The sequence below is a fragment of the Pelodiscus sinensis genome, chromosome 5 (genome assembly GCF_049634645.1).
Source record: "Pelodiscus sinensis isolate JC-2024 chromosome 5, ASM4963464v1, whole genome shotgun sequence".
NCBI classification, from domain to species: Eukaryota; Metazoa; Chordata; order Testudines; family Trionychidae; genus Pelodiscus; species Pelodiscus sinensis.
Window position 1 is genome coordinate 31,864,008 of NC_134715.1, and position 16,035 is coordinate 31,880,042.

A 16,035-nucleotide genomic window follows, 5' to 3' on the forward strand; every position below is an offset into this window, starting at 1 on the left:
ACCAGTTCAGCTCATGGAACATAGACTCTATGGCTATGTCTACACTGGCGGGTTGTTGCGCCAGAAGTATGCAAATGAGGCTAAGCATGGAATATCGCCGAGCCTCATTTGCATACCTAATGAGCTGCCATTTTTGCGGAAGAGGCTCTTGCACTAGGAGGAACGTCTACACTACCCCTTCTTGCACAAGAAAAACCCTCTTGTGCAATGCCATTATTCCTGAAAATAATCAGCATAGCGGCATTGTGCAAGAAGGGGCAGTATAGAAAGCTCCTTCTAGCGCAAGAGCTTCTTCCGCAAAAATGGTGGCTCATTAGGTATGCAAATGAGGCGCGGCTATATTCCACGCTTAGCCTTATTTGCATACTTCTGGCGCAAGATCGCGCCAGTGTAGACATAGCCTATATGTCCTCAAAAATATAAGATGTTGACCTCTACAAGCTGCATCTGCTCCAGGTTCCAAGTAGCCCTAAGTGTAAACCATATAGCAAGGCCTGCATGTAAAATACTCTTTGTTCCAAGTGCAGGTGAAAAAAGTGCTCTTAACAACAACTACAACTTTGGCGTCCACAGCAGTTTATATCTAGAAGGTCCCTTATACTTCACACGTGTCACAAATACTATACTTCTATGAACAATGGTGACATAATCTTTGGTAATTCTTCTGGTTGCTTCTCCCATTTTATCATCATCTTAGCCAGCTGCTTTTCATCTCAGCCCTAATCAGCAGACTATAATATAATGGCTTACATTTATATGTGGGCTGGTGTCCTCCCAGAGGGAATGTCAGATATGTTCCACTGCTTCCGTAGCTTCCGTGGGTGGTAGTTTTCAGCAGAAGACCGTGTTTTTCAGAATAAGAGCACGAGACCCTTTTCCCCATGTTCTGAACTGAGACACTCCTATATGGCCACATACACAGAGATTGTTATAACAGGGTTTTAAGAATGACTTCAGAAGTTCTCAAACTTTACACTTTCATTAAACAAAACAAAGCAAAACCAGTATTTACAGAGGATATGGTGTGATTTCTTTAAACTGGTTATGCATGTATTGTGTTAGCTACAGAGAGATTGAATTGCATTCTGTTTTCGTCTAGTAAGGTATAAACCTGGAGTAGCTTCAGTGGCTTCAGACAAGTTACTCTGGATTTACAATGGTGTCATACAGAACAGTGTTAGGTTATTTATTAAAAACCAGGGACTAAGATACTTTGGCTAATCTAGAGCTTCATAACTGAAAACCAGGCCTTTGTTTTTCATTCATTCAGTGTCTTCTCATAGGAGAGATTTGAAGAACAGTATTGCAGCCCAAATAACAACAATCGCAAAAAAAGAGCATGGGAACTTACAAAGATATTGCAAGAATGTCCCTCCATGAAGACTTTGAATCCCACATCTTGAGATATATACTTTGTTTGAATATCATGCCCTAACTGAGTTTGGCAAAACATGAAAATGTTTTCTTTCTGAGTAATTTGCCCTAATGACTTTAAACCATTTTGTCAAACAAGAGTAATATTGTTAAAAGGACTCTGGCAGAAAGCTTATCCTTTGCTCTGTCAGATGTCTATACAGATTGTAACTGTCTTCAAGTGTTATTTCTAAGGAATGCATGCTGCTCTGTATTCACCATCATTTCCCCTCCAGCTGATGCAATGGTCTGTCTTTTCTTTTGTATATGCTTATTTTATATAGTAATTGGCTACTTTATGTTAGGAGCTAGGGATCAGAAAAGCTGCCATGCCGAGGGTGTGCACTGAGCACTCACAAAGTTGTCTGACAGGAAAGGTGCTAGTAGGTCCCTACACCCTCTCAATGTTTGGGGCCTTAATATGGGAGAGGTGGCAATTTAATCGGGGGGGGGGGGGGGGGGAAGGGGAGTCTAATCAGATGCCTAGTGAGTGGATTGGTCATTTAGCTGTTCCTTGGAAATCCATTGTTTTTACAGCTGTAACATTTATTTCTAAGGTTGTTTGTTCCAATCTGTTTGGTCAGAAATCATCAGCGGTATTAAAGCATAATGGATTTAAGACTGTGCACTTCTCCATTTCTGCTCTCCCCCCTAAAAATCTGTGATTTGCTATGACATCTCATCACAACTAGAACTTTCAAATCAGTACGTAGTGCCCACATCCTCTTGGGTTTGCAGATGTTCTTTACTCAGTGAAATGATCTGCCCACGTGAATTGGTCACCTCCTCACACAGCAAAGTCTCAGGGAGAGCGTGAAACTAGAGAGGAACAATTTTTGTTCTCATTTTAGAACCATTTTATTTCTCTGTAAGTATTACAGTCTCTCATGCATTGATGACTGTTTTTCTAGAATTAACACACGCATGAATTTAAGAAATAAGGGAAGGAACAAGGGTCTTCACAAGCAGAGGAGACCAGCTGGTGGAAAGAAGGCCTGAAGAAACTAAAGGTCTGAATAAAACTAAAGGGAAAAATATCACTATACAATAAGGATTTTGAAACAAGATGATGTTGCCTCTTTAGCTCTTATTGACGCTGATACAACTGTCTAAAATGTGGAGCTGAGCTGAGCTGATAGAGGCAAATGGCTTGTTAGCACATCAGCAAGCTTACAAGTTGTATTGCCTGAGAATAACCCAACACTGTAAATAATAGCTCAGGGTGATCTGAAAGGCATTAGAGACAATAACATATTTCTCTTTTTTTTTAATGTTGCTTGGTTTGTGAATTTGACAGAGCTTCACAGTCTTCCACTGTTTATATAGGTTGGGGGCCACTGACCCACAGAAAAATCACTCGGAGGCTGCACACAAGTTAGAAGGAAAAAAAAAACCCCTCACTGACCTGGCCCCCGACTGAGAAACAGAAAGATACTCCCCTCCTGCTCGTTGTACACCAGAACCTAGGAGGCCCTAGGCTAGTAGATTTTGTGTGCTGCAGCCCCGCAGTGAGACAGCAGGGGCTGGAGCTCCAGCACAGGCTCCCCAATGCTGGGGGGTGGGAGAGACAAGTCTCATGGGCTGGATCCAGGCAAGCCTGGGGCTGCGTCTGGCTCCCGGGCCTTAAGTTCCCTACCCCTGGTGTAGGTCTTCCACACAGAAAGCGGAAGAGAAAAATTATCTGTAAAAAAAGGCATGTATGTGCATCTAACACAAGGACACTCTTGAGCAGCTGTAATCCCTCTTATTTCTTTTTAAAAAATGAATACATTTCAATTTGGCAGTATCCCTTTAAGATGGATGCTGTATTTTCTCCATTCAGGGCTCAGCCTATCAAAACACACAAATACATACATAACTTTAAATAAGCACGTGTTTGTTTTTGGTTGGATCAAGAACTTTGTGCACATGGCTTTTGTTGCACATGTTTATGAATGAGAATCTGTACACGCAACGCAATAAAGGAGAAAATGAATTTATTTACCAACAACTGGAATACTTAAAATATAGATCAGATAATATAACCATAAAAGACCTACCCTCAATTCATGATCTTTGTGTAAAGAAATGGTTTGGTGCCACAACTGGGGGAACGTGACCTACTGATTTGACTGGATAGGTGGAAGCAGTTCACTGTAGCAAAGAACCTCTTTTGCTCACTAGGTATATAGATACCAGTATTTATACACACATGCAGTGATGATATTCAAGTGATAAATTGGAGTTTAGTGTAATTAATGATTTTTTCATGCAGCTTAACTGTTCTATTTGGCCTTTACGTACTAATCTGTACCCAGGGACTTAGATTAATGCCCCCTACACAATTTCAACTAACCACAAGTTCTGTTTTAAACCTATCTGACATCATAATATTTCTTCTTTCTTCACCTAATTGTGGGGCAGTTTTTAAATATCTAAAAGTTAGACAAGAATAAAATGTAATTGTTACATCATAGCAATACGAGGGAGCAAGTGTTGCACCTGATATTACTTTTAATTAATTTTTTAAAGTGAGACTTATTTTGAATTGACAGCATCCTTGGGAGTGGGATTGGGTATATTTCTTTTTATGTACAAACCTTGATCATATGAACTTTGCGGAAAGGATTTGGAATTTTCTCGTATTTTCTGGTTTTGTAATAATAGATGTAAGAGGAGCTGAAAGTAACAACTCAGTACCATTGTCTGAATCACAACAGTTTATAAATCTGTGTTCCAGCAGGGCAGGGTTATGACAAAATCAAGGAGAACCAGAAGAGAATGAACCTAAAACAATGAGGAACCGATTACCCTTGCACTTTTATTAAAAGTCCTTAAAACACCGTGGGTGACAATTACCATAGTGTTGTGGGAAATCAAATATGCAATTTCATAATTGGACAGTACATTACATAGCTATTGAGATGTCAGAGGTCATGGTAATACTTACTGGAGCTTGAATTATCATGAAACTGCTCTTAGAATTGGTGTGTGATATTACATTCTATCATTAGAATCTCGGTGTTCTGAAAGTTTTTTTTATTAATACATTTTCATACTTTTAAGTTCAGGTTGTTGAGTTAAGAATTTAATCATTTAAACAATTTTCCTACTGGGTTTAAATGACTGGCAGAAGTGTTGTTATTGGGGACATTTGGTGAATCAGATTTTATCCACCTCTGCATAGGCATAAATAGAGCTAGGTGAGTACATACCTGAGTGAAGTAATACTGTTAACTCTTCTGTACATGTTATCCCATAAGATGCACTAGTTCATAAATAATACTGTACAAGGTTTGGTAAGGGAACTGAACCATCCCCATATAGAAAGGCTTATCAATCAGGAAAAAAAGCAGAGTTATAAATCAACCTGACAACCCTATATGGGTCAATAATCCTAATGTGCAAAATATCTGTTTATAAGTCTTACCGATTTGAAGGATAACTGGGTACAAATCATGAGGATACCATTGTGACTCCTCTGGATTGTAATACTGCGATAGCTTGAAACTTGAAAGAGGAAAAATGTTGGGTAAATGCTTCTTACTTTTGAGGAACATCTTTCTTTTGTTGAGGAATTTCAGACCAAGTTCATGCTACAGATGCACGTTTCTACTCCTGTACTGAATGCATATCCCTCAAGACGATGTTTTAGCAAAGATGCAGCATGTCCACTACAAGCCAATGTTTACTGATAGCTGCTACCTGCTATCTTTATTTCCCTGTTAGTTTTGCTGATTTTAAGCTCTGTAGAGAGGTTAAGGAATAATGGGGTAGTTGTAAGAGCAGGGATGCTCAATACAGCTGCTGTTCTACCTGATACCACACTGAAGGTCAATACAAAGGCAGAAGAAAAGCCTTTGCACTCTGATTTTTAACAAATAATGAAATTGTGGACTAGACAAGATCCATCATAAACACAAGGGTCAGTAGTTGTTAAAATTACAACTGAATATCTGTACCCAGCATACATATCAATCCAAAGCGAGGTCATCATGATTAATGTGAGTGAACTTTAAATGCCAAAAGAATAATTAATATAAGTGGTCATGACAAATGTGCTCATACATTTTGATTGTCTTTTGTTTTGTAAATACCAAATAGATGCCATTTGAATTAATCAGGGTTTTTCGGTGTGTGTTATCTTGCAAGGCATTGGCAACATCCTGAAATTTAGTGCTTTAAATAAACACAGTCAGAAAGAGAGCAGTAGGAAAAAAATCATAACATTCAAAGGCATGCAACTGGGTAATTCAATAACCCTCACATGTAGAGGCATTTCACACAGTAGGACTTCAGCTCTGTGTGCGAGGCAGTCTGACTGCATGCTGGAAAGCAACTCCCCCCTCAACTCCATTTACATGCATAGCTGGCCTAGTAGGTGTAAAAATAGACAGGCCGCGCCTGAATTGGAAATGGTCACTGAACGCTGTCTGCAGTTGCTGGGGTTTCGAGTTCTCTTTGCCACAGGCCAGCTAGATAGGCAGGGAATGTATTCAAGGGAGCACACACAGGAGTGAGTGATCATCTTTCTGCATTGTCTAAATCAGCTGCCCTTTGGAAACACTGGGCACAATCCATAGTGAAGGATAAACCCACTTGCAGGAGTTGATAGAACTGATATGGGCAATGCACCAGTTTGCCAGTCTTGTCACACAAGCAAGAGTATAAGAGCACAAGGTAACATATCGGATTTGGATAAAATTCCTGATTACTATGGATACAACAATGAAGAAAGCAAAGAGCCTGAGGTTCAGGTAAGTCTTAACTGGTGAAAATAGACAAAAGATAGGAAATAAAAAAGTTTAGGTCATAGAACTATTGATGTTAGGCTTGAAAGGGACCTCTTTGCTCAGCCTTTTTGAGGTGGTTGGTTAGTAACCAGTCCAGTTACTGTGTGTGTGTGTGTGTTTGCCATTGTGGCACTAAGGGTAATGAAAAAGACAGCTGGCACTATGTTGAGCAGCAGCTTGAATATATTTTCAGGTACCAAATAGTCTTGGAATGTAGGCAGCAAAGGACTTTGTGTTCGGAAATGCTATGAAAGCAAAGCTATCAGAGAGTATTTTATCCTGTTTTCCTGACATAAATCCTTCTACATTGATAGGTTAGCCACAAACTATAATTATTTGATTTCACTGTTTTCTATACATCTAGCAATAGTATTTCTGGTTTTGTGGCTTTACAGTATGGATCCTTTCCTGCAAACCCCTACTCACATGAGTAGTCCCAAAGGACTATGCAAATAAATTCTTGCAGGAGCTAGACTTAGGTATACCTATTTCCTGCAATATACGACAATCAGATTAAAATATACAAGTAACTTTCTGCATTTAAGAGAAAGAAATGATGTAAATTGAATTTCTGTGTTATTTAAGCAGCAAGTGAAGTGCCCTTTTCCTCTGTTATTCTGTTTCCCCAGGCTCAGTGTGAAAAGAAAACTACAATCAGGGCCAGATCCTGATACCTTGCCATTTACTTTGCAAATAATCCCATTGAAACAATGAAAGAAAAGTCTAAGAGGGGTTCATTTGAAGAAGTGGGTTGTGCCCACAAAAGCTCTTGATACTATCTACATCTTGTTTTAGTCTCTAATGTGCTGGAGGGCCATTCGTTGTTTTTTAAGTTTTTTCAATGAAAGAAAAAGCCACTCACTTGTGTCTCATGCAGACTTTGTACCTGTATTCACTAAATTACTTGTGCAGCTAGTGCTGTGGTCATCAAAGCTGATTGCCTTTGGGGACTTAATATTTGCTGATATTGACTCTTGTTTCACTGATTTGTGCCATGGCCCTCATGACAATTATGGGATTATCTCACATGGCTTTTGGTTTGACTCATTCCCAAATACCTGTATGTACTCCGGATATGTTCCTTGGAGTGAATATACCATTGTTGTTGTCTGCTCAGGTTGCCATAGAGAACAAATGACTTACAACAGATGAAGTAGGAGAGGAGAGAGAGCATCATTGGCAGTTCTCTGACTGATCATATGAATCATAGTGAGGTTTTGCTATCCCATTCCAGAGGTGTAATTGGAACTGAAGAGATCTGTCTAGCCATCTGCCTCATCTCCTGCAGCAGCACTATTCCAGAGTTTGGGCTATCTCATGCATAAGATTTCAGACAAACCAATGCAAGGAGTACAGATGAGTGTATTTGGCATAATAGAAGCAGGTACACTCACTTCCATTCCTGATTTACAGTAATTTTCACAGAAATTCTGGCTTCACTAGGAGTGTCAAACCAGCCACTTCTGAGATGGAGCTGTGCCACTTGTGATTGCTGCAAATAAATGAGGAATGCTGGAACTGTTTATAGAGAGAAATTGGTAGAGTCCTCCTTCAGAGAGCACAAGCTCTCTGACATCTGAAAAAATGATAATCTGCAGGTTTTTTTAAACCCTTTTTTGCAGACTCTGACCTTTTTCTGCATAAGGGTAGGTCTTTCAGAAGGTGGTAGCAGGCCAAATGCTGCAAAATTGATAAGAATCCTAAACAATCAGATTTCAGAGTTGCCTGTTGTGTGGAGGCAGCACTACATTCATTGGCTCTTCAGGGCAATGGACAGTGATCAGACATCCCATCACAGACACTGTCTGTCACACTGTTAATCTTGGGGTTCTTATGTGACGCTGGCAGAGGTATAGAAAATCACTTGAAGGAAGGATTTTCATACCACTTGTAAAGAACCCAGAAGATTACAAAGGACAAATGCCTTCCATCTCCTAAGAATATTGGCTTGTGGAATCTCATTTTCTTCCCTCTTGTCAGTTCCTCAGACATGATGCAAAGATAAATCTCTAAAAAAAGTGTCAGACTAGTTTGGTGGTAACATGGAAAATAGAGTGATTGTATCATCTCTTCTGAAATACAGATAGGGTACCTGGCACAGTACCTTGTTCTTTATGCTATTATTTGTTATTTAACTGGAACATTTTTTTACTGGGATTTTTTTTTACATTCTGCAAGACTGGCTCTGGCTCTTAGAGACCAAAAGAAAAAGATTAGCACCAGGCTAAGGATGGTGGCTCAATGAAAACTAACAGCAGACAAGACAGCCAAAGTTTAAATCAGTTGGTGTACAGCCAGGTTGAACAGTTAAATTGTTTTGAATAATCTGAGCCCTTCTAAATTAAAATTAAAAACAGCTTTTTCTGCTGCTGCAGGCCCAGCTCACTAAAGTAATCATTCAGTGTGTTGGAAAAAGTTCTTTTCACTCACCTTTCCAGAAATGTCAGTCTTTTGTGCAGAATAACTTTTTCAGGTGAGGTGTCAAACTGCAGGATATTTTTTTAAAGTAAAGTAAACAAGACTCATTTTTAAAAGGCTAAAAAGCAGTAAGTCTATTGTTAAAGATTTTAAGAAAATAAACTACGCTGGACTGATTTTTACTCGTAAGAGGTAGGTCTCAAATTGCAGAAAATCAGAGTTTGACAAACTTACAATAAATTGACTCACTTACTTTCACATTCCCTTTGCTGCTCTAATGGAAGTGTGATCTGATCACATATGTGAGTGCGTTAAACTAATAGAATAGACGGCTTTCTAACTTTTTGGTGGGTATGACTTCTACTGTGTCATTCTAAAAAGGAATGTCCATTTCCTGTGATGAGGGTATTGGATTTGATGGAACACAGCCATTTTCTTAGATCTTGCATGAAGGCAGAAAACACGCCTGGGTAGGCATATATTCAAACACACAACAAACCTTTTGTGACCACTAAATCAAATTTAAGTGAAAGTGAAACCCAAACTTCATAATATTTTAATAGGCTGATATAAAACCATGGATAAAAGCATTCCCAAAATGGAGGGGGGTTAAAAAAGGTCCAAATCAGAACCTCTTCACATTTTGGATTCTTCAGATTTGAGCCATTATAGAGACTTGATTACTTTGATCTGACTTTTTCGTTTGTGGACGTTTGCAGTTTATCTGTTACTTAGGCCAAGGTATGGCCCGGGTTGGAACTCTCATAACGGATTCTCTGGCCTGGCAACATCCATGGACCGGCATGAATGTTGCAGGACCACAGAGTCTCAGGAAGGGCTAGTTAGTGACGAGGGTCCCTGCAGGGCAGTGGGCTGTCCGCAGCGAGCAGAAGTAGGTCTGCCCAGTGGGGTTGGGAAACATGCATGTGGCTGCCTGGTGGGCCGTGAGCATCAGTAGCTCAGTGGGGCAGGAATCTGTGGCGCACAGCTGTCCAGTGGGTTTCAGAAGCCAGCGTGGCATAGGAGCTGCGCTGCAGGATCTGGAGCCAGGGCAGCAATGGCTACTCAGCGGGGTCAACAGGACCATCAGGAGGAGAGGAGCTGGCGGAGACCAGTGGACCGGTGGAAGGGGCTGGCAGCTGAGGATCCAGAAATGACCTCCCCTTGTCTGGCAAAATCCCTCATCCGGGACTGGTAAGGTCCCCAGAGTTGCCTGACCAGCGAGGTCCAACCTGTACTTGAGATTTGTGCCTGAATAAGATATTTTAAATAATTTCAGATACAGATTATTTGGAGGCTGAGGGCCAGATTTCCTTGTGCTTGGCTCTCAAATGAGGGCTGGGGGCTTAAGGGTCAACTGGGAATTGAGTAGAAATAATGTACTGGTGGTATTAAAGTGAAGTTTAAAAACAGAAGATGTGCCAATTTATAAAGATGAACAAAAATGAGGATTTCATCAAAAATGATGGCTCCCTGAATGCCATCTAGATTAAATCCCAGTCAAGGGGAAGGATGATGGTGATCTTAATATCAGCAGCAAAAGGAGATCATAGAGAGGCTGGCTGGTTACTTGACTGGTTGCACAAATCCTATGGAAGCCTGTGAAACCAATATGGTCTCTCTCTAAGCAATGGGCATAACTGCAAAATCCACATTTACTGCTCCAGTAATTGTGGTATCTTCCTGTTTAATTTAAAATATGCCCTGGTACCAGAGTCACAGTCAAGGAACAGATATGCATTTCCAGTAAGCTGTGTGCTTGTGTCACCACTTAGAAGAGATTCACATGCTGCCTAGATGATTAGCAGAGTGCTCAAAGCTATATTTTTGGTTTCTATTGGTGGTGCACTTTCACACATGCCTCAGTGCACATAATATTTATTCTGCACATGAATGGAAAAGATTAGAGGAAACACTGGTTGATTTTTTTAATAGTTTCCACTCTTGCCTGTGTATCTACTGTAGACCATCTCATAGGAATAAGAAATGTGTGAGGGTTTTTGTTTTTTTTAAGTTAACAGAAAAGGTCTTTGATTCCATGGTTCTTCAACCATACATGTGCTTTTTGACTGAGAACAAAGTATGAAAGCTACTGTTGGATCTTTAACATTCATGATGCTAGAAAAATTCTTTTGCATTTAAACGTTTCCCTTGTAGTAAGAAGGCATGTAAGAGAATAGAATCAAGAGGCTGACAGAAGAAGGCATGTAAGAGAATAGAATCAAGAGGCTGACAGAACTCTTAAGGGACCAATTTAATGCTGTAAACATCTTCTCATATCGATAGTGTGGATGGGGAAAGATTGTTTTTCCTTTCTTCTAGGATGCTGTGGACAATGGTAAATGTTGCCAAATAAATTGTTGAAAAAATCAATCCACCTCTGAACTTTGTATCACAACCTCAAGATATCAGTGAACAATGAAGCTTTTAATCCTAAAATGTATTTCTTGATTCCTAGTTGGAATTAGTTCTATGCCAGCATTTGTGAGATTGTGCTAAATAACAATGCTCAGTGAAGGCAATGAATTGGTCTTGTGCCTTATATGAAGGTATAGAATCATAGAATACTAGAATTGGAAGGGACCTTGAGAGATCATCAAGTCCAGTCCCCTGCCCTCACGGCAGGACCAAGCACCATCTAGATCAGTGGTTCCCAATCTTTTTGATACTGAGGACCAGTAAACCCATTCACAAGCTTTTGGAGGACCGGTAACATTTATTTGCATATTTGCATATTCATTAAGCAAATTATGAATATGCAAATAAATTGTTTCTAGTCCTTCCAAAGCCCTCAGTGCCAACAGGAGCAGGCCCGGTCTACTGCCCTGGGTGGTTTCCCAACCCCAACCCCAGGTATCTACTTCACCCCTGTTTGCAACCGGTAGGGTTAGAAGGTCCCTCTCAGGCCTGCCAGGTGACTCAGATCATATGGGCCCTGGAGGTCAGGTGAGTAGCTCCGTGTCCTCTCCCCCAGTCGTGCCTGCACTCGTGGGTGAAACTGTGGGCCGCACCCTGCCCTGGGGCATGTTGCTGGCTCTACTTGTCCGGTGGGTTGTTCCGCCCTCCCTCCTGGCCCCAATCCCAGCCACTTTATCGGCTGGCGTCGGCTCCCTCCGGCTGAATCCGGTGCTGGGTGTGCTGTGTCGGTGTGCACGGCCTTCCCCTGGGTCCTAATGCCCGCCTGATCTAACCCCACCGCCCGGGAGCATGCCCAGCAGAGACGCTCTCCCAAGAATCGTGCACGAAAATTTTTCTGAGGACTGGTATTTTTTGTCTAAGGACCAGTACTGGGCTGTGGACCACACTTTGGGAAACGCTGATCTAGATTCTCCCTGATAGATGTCTGTCTAACCGGCTCTTAAAATCATGAGTATCTTCTTAGTGCACAGAAGGATTATATGCTATTTTATTCAAATTCCTGTATAATTAACTTCTCCATTAGCCAGTAGAAATTATCTACTGTTATTCTAAGTATAGTTTAAATGTGGTTAGGAAAATAGCTGAAGATTTTTCTGTTTTTTTAAGATTATCCAACCTTGGTCAACTCTTTTATTCTTTATACCCAAGTTCTTTAGTTTATAACTCCATGGAATATTTCCCAAACTCTTTCAAGGTTCTACTTTCTAAAGTAACTATGATCAATACAATCTGGACCTGAAGCCATATATAGTAGCATGAACTTTCTTGAACACAAAAGCTCATGATACTCACTCTCTCTCACCCTCCTTCTTTCCTCTCTCTCACTGTATAATATATATTTAGTTTCTAAGGTGCTACAGGACCACTCTTATGTGAAGTGCTTAACTTTAAGCACACAGAACTAATCATACACTTAAAGTTCAGTTTGTTCTACAGCAGTGGACACCAACCAGTAGATCAGGATCCACTGATATATCTTGGAGCCTCTGATAGGTGACCCTGACTGGTTTAGACAAAAGGCTATCAAGTGCCGGCACTTTAGCTGCCCGTTCCCCCACAGCTGCTCACCTCCTGCCCTTTGCCTTGGAGCTGTCTCTTCTCCCTCTGCCTCCTCCCCCCCCCCCCAGGAGCCTCCTGCTTGCTGTGCAAGGGAGAAGAGGGGCACTTATGTCAAGGTCCCCATCTCCCACTCTGTATCCTGTCCCCACAGAGCAGGGATGGAGCACAACAGGATTTGGGATGGAGTTTGCTGGCTGCTTTTGGGAGTGGTGCAGGACCAGGGCAGAGGTGAGCCTGCCTTAGCCCCACTGCACCACCACCCAGGAGCCACCGGAGGTAAGCAGTGCTCAGTCAAAGCCCACATTCTGAAACCCTACCCCAGTCACCGCAAACCCCTGTCCTAGCCCCAAGCACCCCTGCATCCAAACACCCTCTCAGAGCCTGAACCTAGAACTCCCTCTTGCACCCCAAATACCTGCCCCTAGCTCAGCTCAGAACCTCTCTCGCACTCCAAATCCCTTAATTCAAAACCAGAGCCTGCACCCTAACCCGCTGCCCCTGCCTGGTGAAAGTGAGGGAAAATGGGAGAGGGAAGGAGGATGGAGTGAGCAGGGATGAGGCCTCAAAGAAGGGCTCAAGGGAGGCCGGGCAAAGATATTTGGGTTTGAGGTAGATCTTGGATTGCACTTAAATTGAAAAAGTGATCTTGTGCTTAGAAAGGCTGGAGACCGCTGTTCTACAGTACTTGGCTGAACTGGGCTGGAATGATGATGAATGATGAAACCTAACTTTATATTTAAAGCAGCATGGAATGTAGTAATTTCTTCCAGTTAAAACATATTTGGAAATCTAACATGGCACAACGTAGCAGCCTCAGCTTGGGTCATGCAGCAAGTCAAAATACTGATTCATAATTTTCACGTGCTTGTCATAGGGTGACATGGATTGGCTTGTCCTCCTGCTGAAGGCCATGGCATGACTGGCAAGCCTACCTCACTGAGTCCCCAATAATTCCATGCACACTTATCCTCTACTCCATAAACAGGATTTCTTACTAGAACATAGTCCATTAGGGTATGTCTACACTACAGCGCTAATTGGAACTAACTTAGTTCGAATTAGTTAATTCGAACTAAGCTAATTCGAATTAGCGCATCTAGACCTAAAAACTAGTTCAAATTAGCGTTTTGCTAATTCGAACTAGCATGTCCACATTGAGTGGACCCTGAACCGAGGTTAAGGATGTCCGGAAGCAGTGCCAGCAGGGCATCAGAGTAGGACTTAGAGCGTGGAGCTGCTGCCTCAGGCTAGCTGAGGGCTGTGCTTAAAGGGACCCGACCCCCACCCCGGACAGACAGTTCTCAGGGGTTCCCCGCTTGCAAAGCAGTCCTGGCTTGGAGTGCCCTGAGTGCCCACACTTGGAACATCACAGCACTCGGCCATCAGACCGGCTGCACTTGCCGCAGGCTGCCATCCGGGGGGAGGGGACAATCAGGGGGCTGCAGGAGAGCTTCCACCCCGAGAAGCCCGCAGAGCCAGCCCAGTCCTCCCCACCGGGGGCTCGTACCCCATTCCTCCCTCACCTCTTCCATTTATCCCTCCCTAGTCCCCCTTCCTGATGTACAAAATAAAGGACACGTGTGTTCAAAAATAGAATCCCTCTTTATTGAACAAAACTGGGGAAGACTGGGAAAAGGAGGTGGGAGAGGGGAAGAGAGAGGCTGGGAGAGGGGAGGGCAACTAAAATGATGAGGGGTTTGGAACAGGTCCCATATGAAGAGAGGCTAAAGAGACTGGGACTTTTCAGCTTAGAGAAGAGGAGACGGAGGGGGGATATGATAGAGGTCTCTAAAAGTACGAGTGGTGTGGAGAGGGTGCATAAAGAAAAGTTCTCCATTAGTTCCCATAATAGAAGGACTAGAGGACAACAAAGGAAAGGTATGGGTAGCAGGCTTCAAACTAGTAACAGAAAGTTCTTCTTCACAAAGCAAAGAGTCAACCTGTGGAACTCCTTGCTGCAGGAGGCTGTGAAGGCTAGAACTAGAACAGAGTTTAAAGAGAAGTTAGATCAATTCATGGAGGTTGGGTCCATGGAGTGCTATTAGCCAGGGGGTAGGAATGTTGTCCCTTCCCAAAGTTTGTGGAAGGCTGGAGAGGGATGGCACGAGACAAATGGCTTGGTCACTGTCTTTGGTCCATCCCCTCCAGGGTACCTAGGGGTGGCCGCTGACGGCAGACAGGCTACTGGAGTAGATGGACCTTCGGTCTGACCCAGTACGGCCATTCTAAGCTCAGGGTCGGGGGTCTCAGTGGACCCCCTTGATTTTCATGCAAACCTGCTCCTGGGTGGCCAGGCTGGCAGCTCTCCTGCCCTAGACAGCCACTTTCCTGTGCCTAGTGCGGAGGTCATGGACGAGGTCCACAATGTCTGCACTAGACCAGGCGGGTGCCCGCCTCTTGCGGTCCTGGTCAGGCTCCCGAGAGCCGCCAGCCTGGTCCCGGGAAGAGGTGGAGGGCTGGGGGGCATCGGGTGGCTGGCTCGAGCCATGCCAGGTGCAGGGTCTGCTGGCTGGGTGCTGGCAGGCTTGCACCTGGCACGGGCACCGTAGCCAGCCCGTGCCCCTTTGAGGGCTCCGGGGCCGGGACGGGGGCATACGAGTTTCCCTGGTGGTGCCCAGAGTGGCCACCAGGGAAAGCTGGGGAGGGCTAGCCTCCCACTAGTTCGAATTAAGGGTTTATGCAGCCCTTAATTCGAACTAGTAAGTTCGAACTAGGCTTAATCCTCGTGGAATGAGGTTTACCTAGTTCGAACTAAGCGCTCCGCTAGTTCGAATTAAGTTCGAACTAGCGGAGCACTAGTGTAGTGCCTATCAAAGTTAATTTGAACTAATGTCCATTAGTTCGAATTAACTTTGTAGTGTAGACATACCCTAAGAGCAGTGGTCCCCAACCTTTTTAGGTTGTCGGGCGCCAGGGGGCGTGGCCGTTTGCCCGCCGGGCGCCAGGGGGCGGAGACCGGGGGCACCCCCCCATCCACGCGCCCGGGGGCGGGGCCCCACCTACCGCGCGCCCGGGGGCGGGGTCCCCCCATAGCTGCGTGCCCGGGGGCAGGGCCCCCCTCTAAGGGCCGCGCGCCCGAGGCCGGCGCTCCCTGCCACCCCCTCCCTCCCGCCGAGTGCCGCGCGCCCGAGGCCGGCGCTCCTTCCCCTCCCCTCCCCCCGCCGAGTGCCGCGCGCCCGAGGCCGGCGCTCCTGCTCCTCCCCCCCTGCCGAGTGCCGCGCGCCCGAGGCCGGCGCTCCTGCTCCTCCCCCCCTGCCGAGTGCCGCGCGCCCGAGGCCGGCGCTCCTGCTCCTCCCCCCCCCCGCCGAGTGCCGCGCGCCCGAGGCCGGCGCTCCTGCTCCTCCCCCCCTGCCGAGTGCTGCGCGCCCGAGGCCGGCGCTCCTGCTCCTCCCCCCCCCGCCAAGTGCCGCGCGCCCGGGACCGGCGCTCCCCCCACCGCGCGCCCGGGGCCGGC

General features: G+C 44.4%; 1 protein-coding gene across 42 annotated transcripts in view; it reads left to right on the top strand.

Annotated features, from left to right (window-relative positions):
- ANK2 (ankyrin 2) overlaps window positions 1-16,035 on the top strand; it is a 602,743-nt gene that overhangs the window by 356,843 nt on the left and 229,865 nt on the right. For 3 of the 42 annotated variants that reach the window (XM_075929763.1, XM_075929757.1, XM_075929760.1), the window contains exon 1: window positions 5,513-6,149. The exons of 15 other annotated variants lie outside the window; for them this stretch is intronic. In XM_075929763.1, the coding sequence (XP_075785878.1) occupies window positions 6,015-6,149 (135 nt within the window). In that variant the 5' untranslated portion in view covers window positions 5,513-6,014. Of the gene's footprint in view, window positions 1-5,486; window positions 6,150-16,035 lie in introns of those variants that run through there. 24 more of the 42 variants (XM_075929753.1, XM_075929756.1, XM_075929773.1 and 21 more) reach the window with 18 other exon arrangements.